Source organism: Thalassophryne amazonica, chromosome 6 (genome assembly GCF_902500255.1).
Source record: "Thalassophryne amazonica chromosome 6, fThaAma1.1, whole genome shotgun sequence".
Classification (NCBI taxonomy): Eukaryota; Metazoa; Chordata; class Actinopteri; order Batrachoidiformes; family Batrachoididae; genus Thalassophryne; species Thalassophryne amazonica.
Genome location: NC_047108.1, coordinates 102,938,233 through 102,961,792, shown reverse-complemented (window position 1 = coordinate 102,961,792; position 23,560 = coordinate 102,938,233). Strand labels below are relative to the sequence as shown.

The following is a 23,560-nucleotide window of genomic DNA, read 5'->3' as shown; positions in this document are numbered from 1 at the left end:
TGTGGCCATTTTAAGTGCCTTGAATTACACCAAAACTCATTGTTTGAATGTCACCTGGCGTTGATATAATCCGGCTAATTGCTCACCTTGTGCCTTAGTATGTAGGTTCACCTGCACTGCAATATATTTACCGTGTGAAGTATCACTGATATTCATATCCGCACCAGAGTTATCAGTAAGTCGAGTGCTGTGTTTTTCTTTTTTATTGCAATGCACAAATGAGGATGTCTTGTCAGTAAACAACCCAAGAGTATAGTTGATGTAATGGGACTCTTTCGAGTCCCAGAGGAGGGACTGTAGAAGAATTTTTAGGTCCATATTTGAACTGTGATGAACTATCAAGTGTCCTGATCCGAACTGTATGTCCTCTGGTTGAACTAGCAGGTGTTCAACCCAAAAAAAGGGCTCTATTAGTCATTTAGTCTGTCAGGGGCTTTCCAAGGCCTTTTAGGTGCTTTCCCGCAGGCCGCGTGCAGGGGCCTCAGGCCAGCTGCACGTGTGGCTGAGGCCACGTGCGGAGGGGGCCTCAGGCCAGCTGCACCTGTGGCTGAAGGTCTTTTAAAAAAATCAGTTGTAAATCCTTCATGTTTTAATGGGAGCGTTTGTCACATTGAAATAATGGCCTAACACCTGCTTAGGGTTCACTAGAGGACGCTTCCAATAGAAAACCATGTCTTGGGAATGAAATAAATAAAAAAGTCGAAGGAGGAGCGATGCCCGCGGGTCTCCAATAAATAGACGAGCGCGGTTGTCATATTCAGTCTCTCTAGAGGACTCAGTTTGTCTAAGCTTTGTGTCGAAGGCTTAAATAAACTTAAAAACTCTGTGCATTTTATCTTGCTTAAGGCTGAATTATTTCTAAAGTGTTGTGTCATTTTCTAGCATATCACTTGCAATTAGTTTGTGTTATCTAAAAGACGACATCCTGAGAAGACTAAAGACGAGCCGCGACACCATCAATTGAAAGGATGTTTGGGGATGATGAAATCATTTTTTAAGATGATAATGCATCTTGCCATAGAGCAAAAACTGTGAAAACATTCCTTGCAAAAAGACACATAGGGTCAATGTCATGGCCTGAATATAGTCCGGATCTTAATCCAATTGAAAATCTTTATTGGAAGTTGAAGAAAATGGTCCATGACAAGGCTCCAACCTGCAAAGCTGATCTGGCAACAGCAATCAGAGAAAGTTGGAGCCAGATTGATGAAGAGTACTGTTTGTCACTCATTAAGTCCATGCCTCAGAGACTGCAAGCTGTTATAAAAGCCAGAGGTGGTGCAACAAAATACTAGTGATGTGTTGGAGCATTCTTCTGTTTTTCATGATTCCATAATTTTTTTCTCAGAATTGAGTGAGTCCATATTTTTTTCCCTCTGCTTGGTCTAAAAAAGTAACCGTTACTGACTGCCACAATTTTTTTTCCTGATTTCTTATAGTGTTTCTTAAAGCCAGAAAGTTGCCATTTGAAATGACTTTAGTTTTGTGTCATGTCTGTGATCTGCTTTTTTTCTACAAAATTAAAAAACTGAATGAACATCCTCCGAGGCCGTGATTCCATAATTTTTGCCAGGGGTTGTATATGTTCTCACATAGCAGGGGTGGTGGCCAAGTGGTTAATGCGCTTGGATTCAGTGCAGAAGGTACCAGGTTCAAATCCCACCCTTGGCACATTTCTCCATGTAATGTGGAGCTGCGTCAGGAAGGGCATCCGGCATAAAACCTGTGCCAATTCAACATGCAGATCCACCTTGGATTTGCTGTGGTGACCCCAAGTGCAAACAAGGGAGCAGCCGAAGGGACTTACTTACTCATTCATATATTCTCATTTTTTAAATACGTTTTTAAAGATGTTTGACCGTTTATTTCATCTCATGCTCTCATAAATTCAGTATACGACACGCACATGGTGTGAACAGGATGGTAACAGCAGAATCACACCGGGAGAGAAAGTTCAGAGAGAAGTAAAGGCAGCTCCACATTTTGTTTTGTTTTTTTAACATGTTCATTTGGGTTAAAATCCTCTCTCTGCTCCGTGCCCGCTGCGTGTACTGATGGTTCTCAGCAGACTGTAACGTGTCGTGCCTCCATTCAGGAATCCCCCTCCCTCGAAGTCTGCAGCCTGTTGACTCTGCACGCACATGCGCGCACACACCGCATTTTAGATGGCTTTGAAGAAGATGGCCACTGTTTTAATCGGCCGTCTTATCCAAACGGCAGGACGGATCCCTCCTCACCCTCCATGTTCCTGTCCTGCCTGCGAAACAGTGTGAGCGAGGCTGCAGCACAATGACATCAGATTCTGAGTCGTTTTATGCTTTGTGGATAAAATAAATAATTCATGGTAATCGTGAATATGAAAAATAATCGCGATTGGCGAATATTGTAGTTAATTGTGACTGCCCTAGATCTTCACGGACGATTCGTTAGGCGTGCGCGAAAAAAAACAAAAAACAACAAACAACAAAAAAAAAACCACAAGAACAAAACAAAACAAAAAACAAAAACAAAAAAAAAAACAAAACACCGACAGCACTTCCTCACTTTCTCCCCCTCAAACTCTGTCATAATTGTGTTAAATAAAAGACAAAAGGGACATAAGTCCTGCTCACAGGCTAATTGCCAGAGACAGGACATGTCCACATCAAGTATAAACTCCAGACAGACATCTCCACATCACTACATACAACGCATCCTTCCATAGGGATTACATGGCAACCTGTCACCTCCGCTGCATATATCCGGATCCAAAAGCCGGAAATCCGGCTCAGGCCAGAAAAATGCCAGGCCTGTAAGTGATGATGAGTTAAGGAAGAGAGACAGGCTATATGAAAGAAACATGAGGAAGAGAGGTTTTGTCCCGACCTGGCCACAGAAATGGCCGGGGCTTAGTCATGACCAAGAGAAGAATGAGGTTTTCTGCCAAATCTGCAGGGCCTATCCATCATATGCTGACAAGTAAGTAAAGTATATGCTTGGTCCTGGTAGACCCTGGCTGTTTTGAAGCTAGTTTAAAAGTCTAACCAGCTTGCTTTTGTGGAAACCCCACGGTGACAACATGAGCAAAGGACCAAGCTTTTTTTTTTTTTTCAATTTTTAGATCTATAACTCCAATCCAGACAAGGCATACTTTTTAGTTTTGATATGGACCTACATCTGTATTTTACATTTCTGACTGTGAGTTAGCCAACTCTGCGGGTTTCTTAAAAAAAATGCCCTATAAATTTTATGGGAGTCACTATTTTTTTTTTTACACTTGAGAATGCCCTCTGATAAATTCTTTTTTTTGTTTTTAACTTCAAGGTCCATAGACTATTTTATGTTTTTTCTGGATTGGTTTATATTATATAGGCAGTTTTATTTGCACGATTTCAAGCTGGAATATCATGAACTCTCACGTGCAAAACCATGAGCCAGTGCTCCTACACTGTGGGCCACTAACATCTAAATTCTACTGGCCCTATGGGCCAATGGGACAAATTGGTTTATGTCAAGCCCTGCATGATTGCATCACCTGTGTTAAAACCATGCTCCCCCAAAACACAGTCACCTTGGTTCAATGACTACCTGCATGACCTCAAGCATAAGGCTAGAGGTCAAGAACGGAAATGGTGTAGTTCAAAATTAGACGTATTCCACCTTGCGTGGCGTGATGCTATCTTAGACTATAAGCATGCATTACTAGCTACAAAGCGGACCTATTACTCTGATTTGATCAACAAAAATAAGCATAACTCAAAGTTCTTGTTCGACATGGTGGCAACACTTATTCATGGACAACCACCTGTAGTTCACTCTCCTTTTACAGCACAAGATTTCCTGGATTACTTTGAGAAGAAAAGAGAAGACATTAGGTTAAAGTAGACATGCACTGAAATAAATGTCAGATCTCAGAAAGAAATAGCTGATATGTATTTGTAAGACCCTTATGAATGCAGTAAAGTAAATCTGCAAGCCCAAATTTGTAATTCAGCGGAGAAATTGTCATTTAAAAATGACAAATTTGCAGCTAAAATTTGGCCCTCAGCGAAAACTGTTTGTACATCCGGGTCATTGCAGTGACGTCCGGCAGAAGACAGAGCGCTTGCGCCTTCAGTCCGATCCCGCATTGAAATTGACTTTATCTGTTAGTAATGTTACTGTTATACACGTCCTGGTTTCAGAATCCAAAAGTAAGCTGCAATGAATGTGAGATACAGCTCTGCATGCTCAGATCAGCGGCGACATCGACAGCGGCTGACGTTCTTCCCCGATGCCTCGCTCTCTGCCTCCGCTGCGCTTATTGAGTCTGCGTGCTCGGTAAACGCTGAAGCAGGCCACTCACATCACCCCCGTGTCTGCTGTGCAGCCGGCACCACGTCCCTGTCTACTGAATGGAGGTGCAGCCAACTTGGCAAAAGTCCAGAAACTACGCTTGCTGTTTTGATGCGGAGCGGCCGGTGACACCTGTAGCTGCAAAGACAGACTTTCCGCAGCGCTGCATGTCTCGGTAATCGGAGCCGCAGAGCTCCGTGGCCGCTGAGAGAGGTTTATATCTTTTTAATGACTTGAATTCTTTGCGGGTCCCACCTCCGTACCCCGCGACGGTACCGGAGGCGAAAGACAGTAGATTTTCAATGCGACACCACTCAATCAAACGGGCGTATGAAAAAGTCCCCCAAAATAATTTTCAAGCACAAATAAAAGAAATGTGTACTCACCAAACGTGCCGCAAGACAATATGAAGTTTTAAAAAAAGTAGATCCTTCCGTATAAGACAAGAAAAAGGTGCAGATGCAAACTGACGTAAATCCACAAATTACAGTTGGCGCGCGCAATGCATGCTGGGATAGGGTCTTTTCCCTGACGTCTCGGATGTGATGACAGTTTTGGGAGGGCTAAATTTTAGCTGTAAATTTGTCATTTTTAAATGAAGATTTCTCCGTTGAATGACAGATCTGGGCTTGCAGATTTACTTTACTACATTCAGAAGGATCTTATGTGTAAATATAAGTCATTTTTTGGTCCAAACATCTGACTGCATTTATTTCAATGCAGGTCTACTTTAAATATATCCCAGCATGCCTTAACCCAGCCACTACACCCTGCTATTGAGGTGGGCGCCATTACTAAGGTATTACCTAGATTTACAGAATTTGATAGTATATCACGAGGTGTGGTGACGAAACTCGTAACATCAACAAAAAGCACAACCTGTTTATTTGATCATATACCAACAAAACTGTTTAAGGACCTGTGGCCCACTCTTGGGCCGACTGCGCTAGAAATTATTAATCTTTCTTTAACTTCTGGATCTGTTCCTAAATGTTTCAAATCTGCAGTGATTAAACCATTACTTAAGAAACCTAATCTTGACCCTAGTGTATTGAAAAACTATCGGCTGATATCAAATCTATCATTTTTCTCTAAAATTCTGGAAAAAGTGGTGTCACGGCAGCTCATGGACTTTCTTACTGAGAATAATCTCTTTGAGCCACTGCAGTCTGCTTTTAGAAAATATCATTCCACAGAGACGGCTCTCACTAAAGTGGTGAATGATCTTCTGCTTGTAATATATTCGGACACCACTACGGTTCTGGTGCTGTTAGATCTCAGTGCTGCGTTTGATACTGTGGATCATCATATTCTATTTGATAGGCTGGAAAATCATTTTGGGATTACTGGGAGCGCCCTTGCATCGCTGACGTCAGACTTGACCAGTCGTTCTCACTGTGTTTTGTACACTAACACTACCTCTAACTTTAGTGACATGAAATTTGGGGTTCCACAGGGTTCTGTCTTAGGCCCCTGCTTTTCACCCTTTATATAGCACCCCTTGGGCACATATTGTGGTGTTTTGGGATTAGCTTTCACTGCTATACTGATGATACTCAGTTATACAAAGCGCATATTAAACAAATATGTAGGACTGCTTTTTTGCATTTACACAGTATCTCTAAAATCAAAAAGGTCTTGTCTCAGAGTGATGCTGAAAAACTAATTCATGCATTTATTTCCTCTAGGCTGGACTATTGTAATTCATTATTATCAGGTTGTCCTAAAAGTTCCCTAAAAAGCCTTCAGTTAATTCAAAATGCTGCAGCTAGAGTACTGACGGGGACTAGGAGAGAGCATATCTCACCCATATTGGCCTCTCTTCATTGGCTTCCTGTTAATTCTAGAATAGAATTTAAAATTCTTCTTCTTACTTATAAGGTTTTGAATAATCAGGTCCCATCTTATCTTAGGGACCTCGTAGTACCATATCACCCCAATAGAGCGCTTCGCTCTCAGACTGCAGGCTTACTTGTAGTTCCTAGGGTTTGTAAGAGTAGAATGGGAGGCAGAGCCTTCAGCTTTCAGGCTCCTCTCCTGTGGAACCAGCTCCCAATTCAGATCAGGGAGACAGACACCCTCTCTACTTTTAAGATTAGGCTTAAAACTTTCCTTTTTGCTAAAGCTTATAGTTAGGGCTGGATCAGGTGACCCTGAACCATCCCTTAGTTATGCTGCTATAGACGTAGACTGCTGGGGGGTTCCCATGATGCACTGTTTCTTTCTCTTTTTGCTCTGTATGCACCACTCTGCATTTAATTGTTAGTGATCGATCTCTGCTCCCCTCCACAGCATGTCTTTTTCCTGGTTCTCTCCCTCAGCCCCAACCAGTCCCAGCAGAAGACTGCCCCTCCCTGAGCCTGGTTCTGCTGGAGGTTTCTTCCTGTTAAAAGGGAGTTTTTCCTTCCCACTGTAGCCAAGTGCTTGCTCACAGGGGGTCGTTTTGACCGTTGGGGTTTTACATAATTATTGTATGGCCTTGCCTTACAATATAAAGCGCCTTGGGGCAACTGTTTGTTGTGATTTGGCGCTATATAAAAAAATTGATTGATTGATTGATTGATACATGCCAATAACTGCTGGTAATCTCGTTCACATAAAATCCTTAGAAGATTGCCTTGCATCAGTGAGAAGTTGGATGTCTAGCAACTTCCTACTTTTAAACTCTGATAAGACTCAAATGATGGTTCTTGGTCCAGTGAGACATCTGCATCAATTTGACCATTTAATGCTTAGCCTAGGCTCGTGTGTCATATATCACACTGACAAAGTGTGGAACCTTGGGGTAATTTTTGATCCTACATTGTCCTTTGACCTCCAGATTAGAAATATTATGATGACTGCTTTCTTCCACCTGTGAAATATTGGCGAAGATTCGTCCCATCCTGTTTATGGCTGATGCTGAGACCCTGATCCATGCGTTTATCCCTTCTACATCGGATTACTGCAATGTTCTATTTTATGGTTTACTGCAGTCCAGCATTAGGGCTCTCCAACTGGTTCAAAATGCTGCAGCCAGACTTTTGACATGATGCAGAAAGTTCAACCGCATTACACCAATTTTGGCATCCCTTCACTGGCTTCCTGTCTCAGCGAGATCAGATTTTAAGGTTCTGATACTAGTCTATAAAATTGTTCACGGACTGGCACCTTCCTACACAGCTGACCAACCTTACGTACTGGCCCGGGTTTGCGTTCTCAGGGTGCAGGACTACTTTGGGTCCCTAGGGTGAATAAGGAGTCTGTGGGTCATAGAGCTTTCTCTTACTGTGCCCGTTCTGTGGAATGATCTCCCTGCGTCAATACAACTGTCAGATTCTGTGGAGACTTTCAAGCCCAGACTTAAGATGCAATGTAATTAATTTTATTAGGAAACAGAGTGTGCCGTGGCCTCAATTTTACCTAAATTCTGGGTCTTTTAGCGAAGCTTAGGGCTAGTGGTCGGCAATCACCTTAGCATTTCTTGTTTTTCATTGTTTAATGCTGGTAAATTATACTGTATTTCTTGTCTGTCTGGTGCCTGATTCTGTTTTTTCTCTCTGTTTAAGGTGCAGCTCCATCCAGAGATGGATGTGGTATTTGTGCTGGAGACCCTCCTGTCCTGTGCACCAACAGCATTTCCTGTATATTTGTTTTGTGAATTGTTCTGTAATTTATGTCTGTAGCATGGCCCAAGCAGACAGTCACCCCTTTGAGTCTGGTCTGCTTGAGGTTTCTTCCTCAGAGGGAGTTTTTCCTTACCACTGCTGCTCTGGGGGTTAGCAACGTTAGACCTTACTTGTGTGAAGCACCTTGAGGCAACTCTGTTGTGATTTGGTGGTATATAAATGAAAATAAATTCAAAACTGAAACTGAAAAAAGGTGCAAAGTATTGAATAAAAGGTGTGAATACTTATGTACAAGTGATTTCTTATTTCTTTTTTAATTTAAATAAATTTGCAATAAATAAATAAAAAATTAAAAAATAAGGTCATTATGGGGTGCTGTGAGCAGAAATTTTTTTTTTGGGGGGGGGGGGGGGGGAATTTACTCCATTTTGAAATAAGGCTGTAACATAACACAATGCAGAAAAAGTGAAGCGCTGTGAATACTTTCCGGATACACCGTACATACAAACAGAAATTCACTATACGAACATGACTACGTATACGGACAGCCACTGCTTTAACTTATTATTTTTAGTCTTGCCGGGCCACTTATCAAATTTTTTAATCCCCTTTTGATGTTTTAAGTTATGTGTAATTCGTTTGTTCATTCTTTTTTTTTCTATCACCTATCCTGGTCCAGGTAGTGGTGGCAGCAGACCAAGCAGCTCATTCCATACTTCCCAATCCCTGGCCAAGTCCTGTAACTCTTCCTGGGGAATCCCAAGGTGATTCCAAGGCAGCTGGTAAATATGATCATTCCAGCATGTTCTGGGTCTTCCTCTGGGCCTCCTCCCAGTTGGACATGCCTGGAAAACCTCTCTTGGGAGATGACCAGGAGGCATCCTCACTCGATGCTCAAACTACCTTTTGACGTGAAGAAGCAGCGGCTCTATGCAGAGTCCCTCCCGGATAGTTGAGCTTCTCACCTTGTTAGTGCAGCAGATAACTGAAACAACCCTTCAAATGGTCATACAAGCACCAAATTCGGCAAAAATACTCCTTAGACATAACTCTTTTGGAAAAAAAATATTGACTGGCCACTTGAATTTTAATTATAAAGATTCAAAAAAGGTATAAGAACCATCTGACCATAGGAAAGGGAAAATAAGTGCGTCTTAAATCTGGGCTTGAAAGTCTCCACAGAATCTGACTGTTGTATTGACACAGGGGGATCATAAGGACCATCTGTAACTGAATGTTATGGAGTTATGGGATAAAAACAGTAAGTTATGGTGACAAAGGTCAATTTCAGTTTGTACAAAGTCAAAAGTTAAAGTTGTTCCAAGTTTAGTAAAACATGATGCAAATTACTGGTTGAGCTAATAGGATTAAGAAATGGAACAGTTTTGACAGTGCTAAATGCTTGGTCTCCAAAGTAAAAGGTCAGCGTCCATTGGATTCTGTGACGTGGCATATGTTACCCCGTAACGTGATAAATAAGCATGACACATGGTGCAAACTATTCCTTTTTAAAACTGTGTTAATTCAACTCATAATTTGCATAACTTTTTAACCAAATTGGAGCAACTTTAACTTTTGACCCCTGTACAAAATGAAGCAGACCTTTGTCACCATTCTTGCTGTTTTTAACCCATAACTCTAACATTCAATCACAGATAGTCCAAACTATATGTTTTTGGAATATTTATGATCAGGCAAATAATGTGGTAGAGGTTTCAATATGATTGGAGCATCTTTTAATTTTGATCCCTATATAATTCTTCAATTGAGCCCTACCTGACCGCGGACTGAAAATTCAAGTAGCCAGTCGTTTTTTTCAAGAGTAATGTCTAAGGAGTATATGTGCTGAATTTGATGCATTTGCAGGATTCCTCTGTAAACATTCTCTTATCAAATCAAAATCAAATCAAATTTATTAATTTATAAAGTGCCAATTCACGGTGAAATCGTCTCAAGGCGCTTCACACAACATAAAAAAAAAAAATTAAAAATTTAAAACAATAAAAAGACGACCATAAAAGAACACAAAAATAAAAACACATCATAACAGTAATGATAAAGCAGGGAAAACAAATGAGTCTTTAAATGTGACTTAAAAGTCTCCACAGTATCCGACTGCCGAATGTGTGCCGGGAGATCGTTCCACAGAGCTGGGGCACGGTAGGAGAAAGCTCTGTGACCGGCAGACTTTTTATTCACCCTGGGAACACACAGAAGTCCTGCACCCTGAGAACGCAGCGCCCGAGCTGGTACATAGGGGCTTACCAGGTCAGCTAAGCTAAGTGCTAGCTGATCAAATTGATGCCGATACCTCGCTGGACCAAGAACCATAACTTCAGTCTTATCAGAATTTAAAAGAAGGAAGTTACTAGACATCCAACTTCTTACTGATGCAAGGCAATCTTCCAAAGATTTTATGTGAATGAGATTACCAGCAGTTATTGGCATGTACAATTGAGTGTCATCAGCATAGCAATGAAAGGGAATCCCAAAGTGCCGCAGTATATTCCCAAGGGGTGCTACATAAAGGGAAAAAAAAGCAGGGGTCCTAAAATGGATCCCTGGGGAACCACAAACTTTATGTCCCTACGATCAGAGGAGGTGCCATTACACAATACACCGTAAGAACGACTGGACAGGTATGATGTCAACCATGCAAGAGCAGTTCCAGTAATCCCAAAGTGATTCTCCAGCCTACTGAGTAAAATATGATGATCCACAGTATCAAAAGCAGCACTAAGATCCAGCAGGTATCTGAGTCCACTGCTCGCAAAAGGTCATTCACTACTTTAGTAAGTGCTGTCTCTGTGGAGTGATATTTTCTAAAAGCAGACTGCAGTGGCTCAAAAAGATTATTGTCAGTGAGGTAGTCCACGAGCTGTCGCAAAACCACTTTTTCCAGGATTTTAGAACAAAATGATAGATTTGATATTAGTCTATAATTCTTCAATACACTAGGGTCGAGATTGGATTTCTTAAGTAACGGTTTAATCACTGCAGACTTGAAACATTTAGGAACAGATCCAGAAGTTAATGAGAGATTTATAATTTCCAGCACAGTTGGTCCAAGAATGGGCCACAGGTCCTTAAACAGTTTTGTTGGTATAGGATCAAGTAAATAGGTTGTGCTTTTAGTAGACGTCATGAGCTTCGTCAGCGCGCCTAGCGAGAGACCACCAAAATCTGTAAATCTGGGTAACACCTCACTGGGCGCATCCACCTTCATAGCAGTATGCAGTGGTTGGACCAAAGCCTGCTGAGATATGCTCAACCTAATATCCTCAATTTTCTTCTCGAAATAGTCCAAGAAGTCCTGTGCTGAAAAGGGAGAGTGAATAACAAGTGGCTGTCCATGAATGAGAAATGCTACAGTTTCAAACAAAAACTTTGAGTTATGCTTGTTTTTATTGATCAAATCAGAATAATAGGCACGCTTTGTAGCCAGTAGTGCCTGCTTATAATCTAAGAAAGCATTACGCCATACAAGGTGGAACACCTCTAATTTAGAACTACGCCATTTCTGTTCCAAACCTCGAGCCTTCTGCCTAAGGTCACGCAAGTAACCATTGAACCAAGGCGACTGTGCCTAGGGAAGGCGTGGCCTTAAAAGAGGAGGCGCAACCTTATCTAGTGTAGCCTTGTGCGCTGAATTCAAGCCAAGACTATCCACTGATTGAATATTCTCCAACCCTGAAGCCAAAATTTCAGGCAGTCTGGCTTCGAGTTCAGTCATAGTTGAGGGATTAATGCGTCGCCACAGAGATAGACAAGGCTTTCGGTCCACTAAACGCGACAACATGAATGCACACCTAATAAATGAGTGGTCAGAGACCACCGAGGCAAGAGGCAAAATGTCAATGTTCGTGACAGCAGGGCCATATGCGAGAACCAAATCTGGGGTATTTACACTAATATGTGTCAAGTCTCGAATGCATTGCTGATATCCTAATGCATCCACAAGTTCCATAAATGACTTGCAAAGGGGATCAGAGGGCTTATTTATATGAATGTTAAAGTCACCAATAATCAAAATGTTGTCTGCACTAGCTGACAGGCTAGAGATGAACGCACCAAATTCATCTAAGAATTCAGAATATGGGCCGGGAGGCCTATAAACAGTGACAAAATAGCATGACTGATTTCCATACTTCTGACCCTGAAAATATGTATTATCATGAGCAGAGCGGAGAGTCAGATGCTCAAACGAATTATTTTTATGACCCCCAACAGTCAAGAAGGTAAACCTGGATTTATAAATAAAAGCAACACCCCCGCCTTGCTTCGCACCACGAGACGTGAGCAAATGTGTACCCTGGTGGGCAGGCCTCTTTCAGAGGAAGAACAGCTGTGGATTTGAGCCAGGTTTCACATAACCCAATCATGTCCAAGTGATGATCCATAATTAGATCTTTGATAAACAGGGATTTTGAGGACAGTGATCTGATGTTAATGAGACCCAAACTGAAGACTTCTGTCGGTTTGACAGGCTGACATCTTTGAATAGGCCTGAGTAGCTTAAAATCCACTCCACGTTTTCCATCCAGCGCCCGGAGAGTGTCAGAAACCGCTGTCGTCACATCAGGACTACAAGTCCCAGAAGCTGCAGCGCTCTGATGACGTGGCGCCGAGTGCTGATGCGCTCAGCTGACCAGATAACCGGCACAGATGACCCAGTCCGATGGAATACAAACTTTCTCCAGGAGCCTCTGTAGACGCAGCAAGGCCAGCGGAGCAAACCAAGCTCTCTGATAGCGAGAATGTCCCGAGGGACATTGTTGTTGTTCAGGCTCCATAGCTCAGCTGCAGAGTAGCTTAGCATCGCGCTTATCTGCTGCACTATGTCCAGGAGTGTAAACCCAGATACCCAACAGGGGAATCTCAGTTGTGCCGCTTGTGTCCACGAGCTTAAGCTTTCGGTCATTACCCAAAGTTCATGATCATTGGTGAGGATAGGAGTGTAAATTGAGCTGACTGGTAAATTGAGAGTTTTTGCCTTCTGGCTCAGCTCCTTCTTTAACCCTCTGGGGCCGACGCCGTCGCATACGACGGCTAAGACCAAGCTTTACTAAATTATAAATAACTTTTTAATGAGATGAGATAGAAACTTACTTTTTTTTGCTGAAAAGTTAACTCCATGGACTTTCGAGCCAGCCATCGGCCATCTTTGTACTCCTCATACAAGCTGTGTGATGATGTGCGCAATGTGAGTGTCCAATCGGAACTGGTTCACCATCACATGGTTTTCCAAAATCCAATTGTAGGGCAGATTTACCTCACGTGAAAAACCAAAGATCGTTTTCAGGAGTGATATGTTACTAGTTGGCCCATTTAAATAGCCCCCTGGGTGCTCCAATAAGTACATACTATTAGTACATACTCGGTGTGCCCTGCGCCATTACGCACAGCGATCAGTGAAAGCAGGAGCACACGGAGAGCCTCTGATGACAATCTCATGTGCTCAAACAAAGAATGCGTAACTATCAGGATACCTCCACTAGTTTGCGTGTGAATGTTACTGGATAACTATGTTGCTTTCTCTGCGTAAAGTACTGTTTACCATATCAATGGACAACAAAACGCATAGACCATTTTGTATATATTGTTCAAAATGTGCATTTGTGTTTATTGTATGAACCTTTTTATTGTACAGTCTTTCACACAAGACCTCAAATTACCTTTATAAAGTGTCAAAACAGTTATTTTTTATAGTTTGCTGTGTGTTTTGAATAAATGTGTGCGGAAAATTATTTTTCACTTTATTTTTTTCCTTGCCTATTTTTGATTGTAAACCTTTATTACACTTATAAAACACAACAAAAACATATATTCTGAAAGCACAGATTGTCCTGAAAAAAAGAGGCATAAAACTTGATTGTGGGATGCAGGGAGAGCTGTTAACAGCAATAATAAAACATTTATGCCAGGCGAGTGAACTGTCCAAAAAACGCCCTCAGACCCCAGAGGATTAAATTGTAATTCAATTACTTGTCTTTTTTAATATATATTATGGAGTTTCATTTATTTTATACCTTGCTACTACAGTGATTTTAAATAATTTGTATTTGTAATGTATATTAATATACCACTGAGAAAGTGTAATAAATTAAATATTAAATATAAATCATAACGCCACCTCACCTGTCTCAGCGTCGTAGAACTCGTCTTCGCTGTTCATACTGAGCAGTAATTGTCCGGATTACTCACTAATCATGTTCCCACCACCGGCCCAGCCTCTCTCCATGCATCGCAGAAATACTGCAACAGCACGGACAGCACGTCAGAGGCGGTCAGAGCCAAACATATCTGCTCCTGCTGTCAATAAAACAAAAGGAACGTGCTGGAAACTGTCAGTTCACTCGCTAGCTAGCTGTTAGCATCGCTGCTGCACGGAGCTAAAACTTCAACTTGACGGCTGCCGAGTGAACAGCACGGCTTAATTTAAGATTCAGCACATCAACCGTCATGCAAAGACCCACATACAGTCTGGCACAAAATTTAAACAGTTCACTGATTGTATACCTGTGAAATAATGTCGAATTAAAGAGTTAGTATCGAACTTAACCGAGAGTGAGCCGCTTCTGAAACTGGGCGGAAGGAGGGAGGCAAGGACACCGTGATTGATAGGTGTCTCAGCCAATCAGACCGCAGCTCGGAGTCATCTCGAAATAGAAATCACAGAGGAGACGTTCGGCTATTTTAGTTATCAGCGGCGGTTCACTACGCTGGCATTTGTATCGGTATGGAATAAAAGCCATACAATTTACTGCCTTACTTTTTGTAAAACTGACACTTCATTTTCTTCTTCACAAGTTCACCTGCTTACCTCATATGCAGCTGAAGCATTAAAGTCTGTCCACCAGAGGGCAGGATGGTCGTGAATGAGCTTTGATTTATGGAATGGTGGTCCAGCGGTTAGTGCACTTGGTTTCAGTTCCCGGTTCAAACCCCACCCCTGGCACATTTCTCTTGCGTCAGAAATTACATCAGGCGTAAAACTTGTGCCAAATCAACATGAAGATCCACGAATTTGCTGTGGCAACCCCGAGTGCAAAACAAGGGAGCTGAGCTCACTTCGTGTCTGGCCTCTGCTGTCAACAGGTTGATCAAAAAGAAGGCTTGCTACATCTACTTTAGCTGTAAATGAAAATGATTTGTGCCCTTACAGATAGAGGTGGGCAATACCGAGAATTTTGGTATTGATCCGATACCAAGTAAATACAGGCCCAGTATCGCCAGTATCGATATCGATACCGATACTTTTTCATATTTAAGCTTCGTAGATCCAAAGGATCCAAAAGACCCAGGATAGAATTTTGCCAAACATTGTACGTGACAACAAAATATTTTATTATCACAATCAACATTTTTGTTTAAAAAAAATATCACTCAACACAACTTAAAACAAAATCTCCTGAGGTAGAGGGCTGACAAACCACAATACAAGGGTGCGCTGCTCCGTGTTGTGTGACACAGCGCAGCGCTGCTCTTACAGACAGAAAGTAGACTTTGACAAATCTGTGTGCGCAGCAGTCAGTGCATGCGGGAGAGAAAAAAAAGCTTGAGTATCGATCTTTATACACGAGGATCATTCAATATCAATACCAGCGTTGGTATCGATATTATCGATATTAGAATCGATCCGCCCACCTCTACTTACAGGAGTTAGATATGCTTGTGGCAGTCCTTCGGTGGCGAGGATGATTGTCTCTTGGTCGATTCCCGGATGGGATGGTGGACATAGAGATGATTGATCAGGCCCAGTCTTGATGTGCAGACGTTGCATGTGGTTGCTGCTGGAAGCTTCTGTTGGTCAGGATCTTGTTGTCTTTCTCCTCTCTTCTGTGTTGTTCATCCACATTTTTTCAAAGACTTCCTTTCGCATATGGATCACTGCTCACCAGCTGGCTTGGTCCCTTTCTTGTTCTTTTGAGGTCTTCCAATCGATGGAGCATCTCATGGGCAGATCACTTGGGCATAGAAAAAAAAAATCCTTGCAAGAATCCTCTTTTTGAATGCTCTAGTCAGCAACAAATGACTCAGCTAGATACATTTATACCAGACCAAGGTGTAGCAAAGGTGTTGACTTTTTTAGCCACAGACATTTCACATGTTCTCTGTTACTTGTCAGCATAACATCACAGCATCAAATTCAAGATTGTACAACACAAGTACAAATAAAAAAAAACAAAAAAAAAACAAAAAACGGGTTAAGTCTCTTTTCACTGTGGTGTATTTTTTGTAAAATATACACCAAAATGCAGGAAATGGCACCTAAAACTAAAAAAAAAAAACAATTCCCCTCAGACCCCCCCAGCCCAGTCACACCTTGCTCATTTGCAAATCTCTGTCCCCCCCCCCCCCACTACAAAATCCTGGATCTGCCCCTGCAGCTCTTGATATTGTGCTTCAAGAGGTTCTTGTAGCAGTTCTTCTGTTATTCCCTGGAAAGTTTTCATTTGCTCAGCTGGGTGTAGAAGATCTGCTTGGAAAGTCAGCTGTCATCCATCCTAATGATATGACCCACGACCCACCCACCAAAGGTGGTTCTTGACGATCAATGACACAATCAATGCTCTGTAGCTTGGCTTCAGCCAGGGCACTGATGTTGGTATGGTTTAGAGCCCGACTGATATGGATTTTTTGAGGCCGATGCCGATAACGATATTTGGATGAAAAAATGCTGATAATCTGTAAATTGGCTGATTTGCAGATAGCTGATATATCAGACAATATTATTTTTTTTTTTAAATGAATATAATGTTCTTTTTTTGGACCCTTAACAAAAAAGGTATGAGCTAAAAGCTGAAGCTTTGTCCTCATATTGATTAACTTTAGAATTTTCAAGTTCAAAAAATGCAATCAAGAATTAAACCTTTATGAAATTAGCAAATACATATCCTTAAAAAGAGTTGTGAAATACATCTGATCTTGTACCTCTTGTTGCTGCATCTTAGATATAGGTTCAGGATAAGGATATAGATCCCGAAAAACTTACTTGTATGCTTTTGTCAGCCGATCAGTGCAGTGTGACGGCGAACTACGGGGGCCGGTGATGAACACATTTAAGCAGGTGTGCAAGCAGCTCTCAGTTGAATGGAGTCAGAGCTCCATCTACTGGACAGACGGTGCAAGGACATTTTACATTGGTGACACAAACATTATTTCAGTAACTGTTCTGTTTATGAGAAATTATCAGCATTCTATCGGTAAAATTTTGGCCGATAGTGAGTATGGTTTCAGTGCAGAAGGTTCCGGGTTCAAATCCCGCCCCTGCCACTTTTCTCCATGTAATATGGAGTTGTGTCAGGAAGGGCATCCGGTGTAAAACCTGTGCCAATTCAACATGCAGATCCACCTTGGATTTGCTGTGGCAACCCCGAGTGCAAACAAGGGAGCAGCCAAAGGGACTTACTAGTGAGTACTTTGAAAAGGGCTTATATCGGCCGATAATATCGGCCGGCCGATATATCGGTCGGGCTCTAGTATGGTTGTCTTCCCACTTGATGTGAAGGATACTTCTCAGGTTGCAATGGTGGAATCACTTGAGGGTCTTCAGGTGGCGGCAGTAGGTGGTCCAGGTCTCAGATCTGTACGTACAACAGGGTTGGCATGACAACATCTTTGTAGATGAGGATTTTCATTTTGTGTCAAAGGTCTCTGTTATTGAAAACACAGGTGCAAAGCTGGCCGAAGGCAATTCTTACACACTTGAGTTGGTGTTTGATCTTGTCATTGATGTTGGTATTTGATGACACATGGCTGCCCAGGTATGGAAAGTGGGTCATGTTCTCCTGGGTTACATATACCCTGTTTCCTGAACACAGTGTGCAATTTTAGTCACAATCATCCCTGGACTGCAGAACCCTGAATCTGCAGACCAGGGTTACATTCCGAGGTGTTTCCACTTCAGATTACCTGTCTATGTTGGACAAGAGGCTTAATTTACATTGTCCCAGTCCACCCACCTGTAAATGAGTAGAGGAACTGGCTATGGAGGAACCTTTGTGGGACTGGCATCCCATCTGGTTCATGCTACAGTATGTGGTGATAATCACTGCGATGTTGGGCCTGTATAGGACCCCTCACTTAGACTACCAGTAAGCTGCCCCACCACTGATTGGTATACTTTGCGCTCCTGTCAGAGACTGATTGTATACACACCTTGAAGACAAGATCTTGCAACACAGCAAAGAATAACTTTTGTAGTTTGCACAATTTACATTCACGCAATAGTGGATGAAACCTGGCGGATTCATCACAGGCAAACACACAAATGAGCATACACTAGGGAGGGTTTTGTTGTGGCATAATTGCCCTGTTGGAGTTTAAAGTCAGTCGGATGTGATTATAAATGATTATTCTAACAGTTACCAGAGTTTTTGTTTGACTCAAACTCCATAAAAGGTTGCCATTACACATTTTCCATAAATATATGTTTAATTTGGAAATAATTTATTTATATTTTTGTGCTTGAAACTAATTCCAAATAACTCAAAATTTATCATTTAACAGTACAATAGTTTAATAGTTCAAATTAAGCTGCAGTTTTAATTCCAGCCCTACACCAGTAAGTAGAGGTGTAGTGCACCAGATAACTGAAACAATCGTGCAAATGGTGATACAAGCACCAAAGTTGGCACAAATACTCCTTAGACATTACTCTTTTGAAAAAAAAAACAACAACTGGCCACTTGAATTTTCAATAGGTGGCCAGGTAGGGGTCAATTGAAGAATTATACAGGGGTCAAAATTAAAAATGCTCAAATCATTTTGAAAACTACACCACATTATTTGTCTGATCATAAAGATTGCAAAAAGGTATAGTTTGGACTATCTATGACTGAATGTTATGGAGTTATGGGGTAAAAAGAGCAAAAATGGTGGCAAAGGTCAGTTTCAGTTTGTACAGGGGTCAAAAGTTAAAGTTTCTTCAATTTTGGTAAAAAGTGATGCAAATTATTGGTTGAGCTAATAGGATTAATAAATTGAATAGTTTTGATTGTGTTGAATGTTTGGTCTCCAAAGTAAAGGTCAAACAAGGTCAACGTCCATTGGATTCTATGACATGTGATATATGTTACCAAAGTCATTTAGAACCTTTGGAGTACAATTTTTGGTGGCAGGGACAACAACAGCGTCTTTCCACACATTTGGCACAGTTTGCATTTCCAGAGACATATTGAAAATAAATTGGAAAATAGGACTCAGCTCTTTAGCACAGTTTTTTAAGAGGCGATTGCAAACATTATCAGGGCCCTGACATTTTGATTTGAGGGCACAAAAAGATTTTTCTACCTCTTTTTGAGAAATAAAAAAGTGCTGACTGTCTTTCACTTTATGCTTTATTTCCTTAATCTCTGAACTGTGATCTGAGATATCAAACCTTGTGTAAAAAGTATTCAGAGCATTAGCAAATTCAACATCTGTCTGATAGTTCTTCAGCAAGGTGATGGATCTGGACTTGGGCTCCTGAAGCCCAGCTATTGTCTTCATACACGACCAAGCAGATCCAAAATTTTTATTTGCCATCTTTTCCTCTATTTTCCCTGCATAATTTCTCTTAGCCTTTTCCAGCACCATTTTCACTTCTTTAGTAGCATTGCATAATTCCGTAACTGACCCCGATCTATGAGCCTCTCTCTTAGATTGTAAACTGATTCTCACAGACTTTGTAACCCAGGGTTTGTTGTTAGGATATATTTTCACTTTTTTAGTAGGAATCAACATATCCCTACAATACACCACATAAGAGCAGATCACATCCGCCAGTTCATCCAGGTTATCGCCACATGCCTCTATAAATATGTCCCAGTCCGTACATTCATAGCACTCCTGAAGGCAAAGCACTGCATCACTGTTCCAGTCCTTAAATTCTCTTGTGGAGACCTTCACCCTCTTAAGCAGAGACTTATAATAGGACAGCAAATGCACAAAATAGTGATCCCCAAAACCAAGAGGAGGCAAGGACACAGACTTATAAGCCTCCTTAACAGACCCGTAACAGAGATCAATAGTTTTATCCCGCCTGGTAGGGCAGGTAACATACTGATACATATTGGGGAGAGTCTTATCCAAGGACACATGATTGAAGTCGCCAAGCAAGAAGATTGGAGTGTCAGGTGAGTGAGACATCAATTTCTGCACCACATCAAAGATGGCAGAACAGACAGAGTTGGCATTAGCTCTCGGATGTATGTAAACCACAGTGATGAAAAGCTGTGGGAATTCACGGGGCAGATAATAGGGGCGAAGTGACACTGTAAGAAGTTCTATGTCTGGCGTTGATTGTGATAATAAAGTATTTTGTTGTCACGTACAATGTTTGGCGAAATTCTATCCTGGGTCTTTTGGATCCTTTGGATTGTATGAAGCTTAAATATGAAAAAGTATTGGTATCGGTATCGATATCGGTGATACTGGGCCTGTATTTATTTGGTATCGGATCAATACCAAAATTCCCGGTATCGCCCACCTCTACCAGTAAGTGACACTAAATTACACGGGCTTTATAAAACCACTAGGTGTCAGTAATTTTCCACAGCAGATATTTACAGGATGAAATCTTGAAAATCACTAGGCACAAGTTGGAAACATTTGCACTCTTTAAATAGTTATAATGTGAGAGATTCACAAAAAGGCAGGTGCAGCTACAAACGTCATACCAAATATAAAGCAAATGCACCAAATGACTCCTGAGAAGTTGTCAAAAGAATGGGGAAAAAAAAAAAAAAAAAAATCAGTTTTGTGTTTGTAAAACTGACAATGTGACATCTACATAAGTGTCGTTATGATGTGAATTACTAACTGAGTGATCTATGAGTGCCAGACAAACAGACTTGAGACAATAAGACTCATAAAGCTACTAAAACATTTAAAGATGAACTTGTGAAATGTAACGTGTATATGTTAACGCTTCTGTCCTCAGAGGGAGCAGTGTGATCTGATCTCGCTCTCACACAAAGGCACCAAAACACACGTGTCAAAGTCTGAATGAGGTCTCAGGTTTTATTGTTCACCATACAATAACTATTCTATCTATAGCATCACAGAGCTAAAAGTTGGTTTTATTCAGTATTGTACTTTTTCCACTGTTTGTATTCATTGTTATAGTTTGTTGTAATAAACATTTGAACAACACACACACAGACTTCAGGTTGTAACCCCTCCCAAATCATTTGAAACAGTATTGTAGGAAAAAGTCTTTTTGAAACTTTGACCCAAATAAATCAGTGGCTTCACAAAAACAATTACTTCACACAGTGATAGTTTGTTTCAAAATATTTGTAATGGGAAAGCAAGCACATGCTTCACAAAAAGTCACTTTGCGAAAATACGCGAATAAACAAACCTCTCAAAGGTAACCATCTATCTGCGGCAGCCAAGTGATGCAGGAGCATGTCCTTTTCCTTTTCCAGCCTCTGGGGTCCTTAATACTGACTGAGGCACCTCAACTCAATCTCACACCATTTCGTGATGGCATCACAAAATGTGGGGGTTATGGTTAGGGGAAGGGAGAGGTGTGAGAGGTTATAAATAGTAAAATAAAAAACGTGACTGCTTTCGTGACGGGAGCATGAAAAAAGTGTGAGACTCCGGTGGGCACCTACATGTTCAATCATGCCCACAGAATTGCACTACATGACCAAAATGTCAGCGCTAACACAATGCAAGTCATAAATAGGAGATGCGCACGGTGTGTGGGGTCTCCTGTGATGGCCTTGGTTCTCCTCAGGCAGCAGGATGTGGTGATGGTTTCCAGAGGGCAGCTGATGACCTTTTGGGCAGTGTTTATGACCCTGTGCACTGCCTTCCTGTCTTTGGCTGTGGAGCCCGTGTACCACACACCCAGACATTATGTCACTACGCGCTCCACCAAGGAGTGATAGAAGGCCTCCAGGTTGTTCTTCCTGAGGACACGCAGGAAGAGTAGCCACTGCTGAGCCTTCTCATCCAGAGCCCTGATTGTTAAGGTTAGAAGTACGGACGGGACCGATTCAGGCAATGGACCCAAATGCTAGGGAGCAAGACACAGAGTGGTTTCAAAAAGAAAAGATATTTATTTTTAAGGACAAATAATAGTGCTGCACTGGGGATGCCTGCGGAATGGAGAGTTAGCCCACTCCAGGCGGTGAAAATAAGGAGCTGCAGTTACCCAAGCCAGTCTTGAAGGAGAACTGAGAGCTGGGGTTCAGGGACCAGGACCAGGTGGGACGCATGGGTCTGAGACCAGGAACTGAGGGAAAGAAGACACAGATGGTGAGTGATTGCACTCATAACACTGGAAGCCTTAAACAATTCACAGCTCTCAGAAGGCTTAAAATAGAATTGTTGACAGTTCTGGAAATAATGTTCACTTCTTAGAAAATAAGGTTTACTGTTCAGAAAGAGTTCACAGTTCATAAATTGTCTCCAGAGGTCAGAGGTCAAGTATTGCGTGTTTGTGACGCAGTTCCAAATTAAGCAGGACTTAGACGGCTGGACTCTTAATCATTCAATGTCAGAGTTCATACAGTTCTTAGGAAGAGTTCTTGGAACAGTTCTTTATCATCACACAGTCACAGAGAGGAACAAGAATGGAATCCCACTGAGACGAGAAGGACCTTAACTGGTGTGAAGCAGAGCCGCGCTCTGAGCTGATAGCCGTAGAGTGCCAAAGTGACGTTGCTATGCAGGTAGCCAAGAGCCAGGAACCAGGGTAGCGTGGGAGCCACTCAGGAAGGCGTCTGGAACACCAGGAAAGACAGTTCGCTCTATTAGAGAGCTGGCCAGGTTACCTTGAGTTTAGTTGCGGGTAGCTCGGACGTCTTAGGCGCATGGGAGCAGCAGGAAGATGCGGTCAAGGTCACAGAGAGGAATCGTGCTCTGTCCACTGGATCATGGAAGCACCTGGAATCTCTAGGATCTCTGGGAAGAATCTCACTTTGGATTCTCATGCAAGAATCTGGCAACCACTGATCTGAAAGTATGAGTTTGAATAGTCCGCCTCTCATCATTCGCTTATTCACAGCAGGTGTGCATCTGAGATGAGCGGTGAGGCGCAGCAGGTGTGGAACTAACCCGAGGGAGCCATCTGGGGGAAAAACTCACACATGACAACAAGGTTAAAAACAGAATAAAAACCAGGGGTCAGGGAGAACATGACAATCATGTTGGAGATGTGGGTGCCCAGAAACCTGAAGGTGGTGACAGTTTCCACCCGTTCTCCATTTATGAAGAGGGAGAAGAGCCAGGACACATCCCTGATGAATGCCAGAATTCACTGAGAAAAAGTAACAGATTTTATGTCTGCTCTATACAGGTCCTACAGGTCGTGTGTATGGTCTGACTATGATACCCAGCAACTTGATTATGGACATCACCATTAGTCACATGACCTTTGACCTTGGGCAACTGTACAAACTGAAACTGACCTTTGCCACCATTTTTGCTGTTTTTACCCCATAACATCTGATCATTCAGTCATAGATAGTCCAAACTATACCTTTTTGCAATCTTTAGGATCAGACAAATAATGTGGTGTAGTTTTCAAAATGATTCGAGCATTTTTAATTTTGACCCCTGTGTAATTCTTCAATTGACCCCTACCTGGCCACCTATTGAAAATTCAAGTGGCCAGTTGTTTTTTTTTTTTTTTCAAA

General features: G+C 41.8%; 1 protein-coding gene across 3 annotated transcripts in view; it reads right to left on the bottom strand.

The window, feature by feature from the left end:
- The window catches only part of LOC117512799 (oxysterol-binding protein-related protein 2-like), a 51,324-nt gene extending 36,781 nt beyond the window's left edge, over positions 1-14,543 (bottom strand). For 2 of the 3 annotated variants that reach the window (XM_034173018.1, XM_034173019.1), the window contains exons 1-2: positions 14,447-14,543; positions 14,061-14,183 (exon numbers count right to left, since the gene is read on the bottom strand). In XM_034173018.1, coding sequence (XP_034028909.1) covers positions 14,061-14,097 — 37 coding nt within the window. In that variant the 5' untranslated portion in view covers positions 14,098-14,183; positions 14,447-14,543. Of the gene's footprint in view, positions 1-14,060; positions 14,202-14,446 lie in introns of those variants that run through there. The other variant, XM_034173020.1, reaches the window with a different exon arrangement.
- Between the last annotated feature and the right edge of the window lie 9,017 nt (positions 14,544-23,560).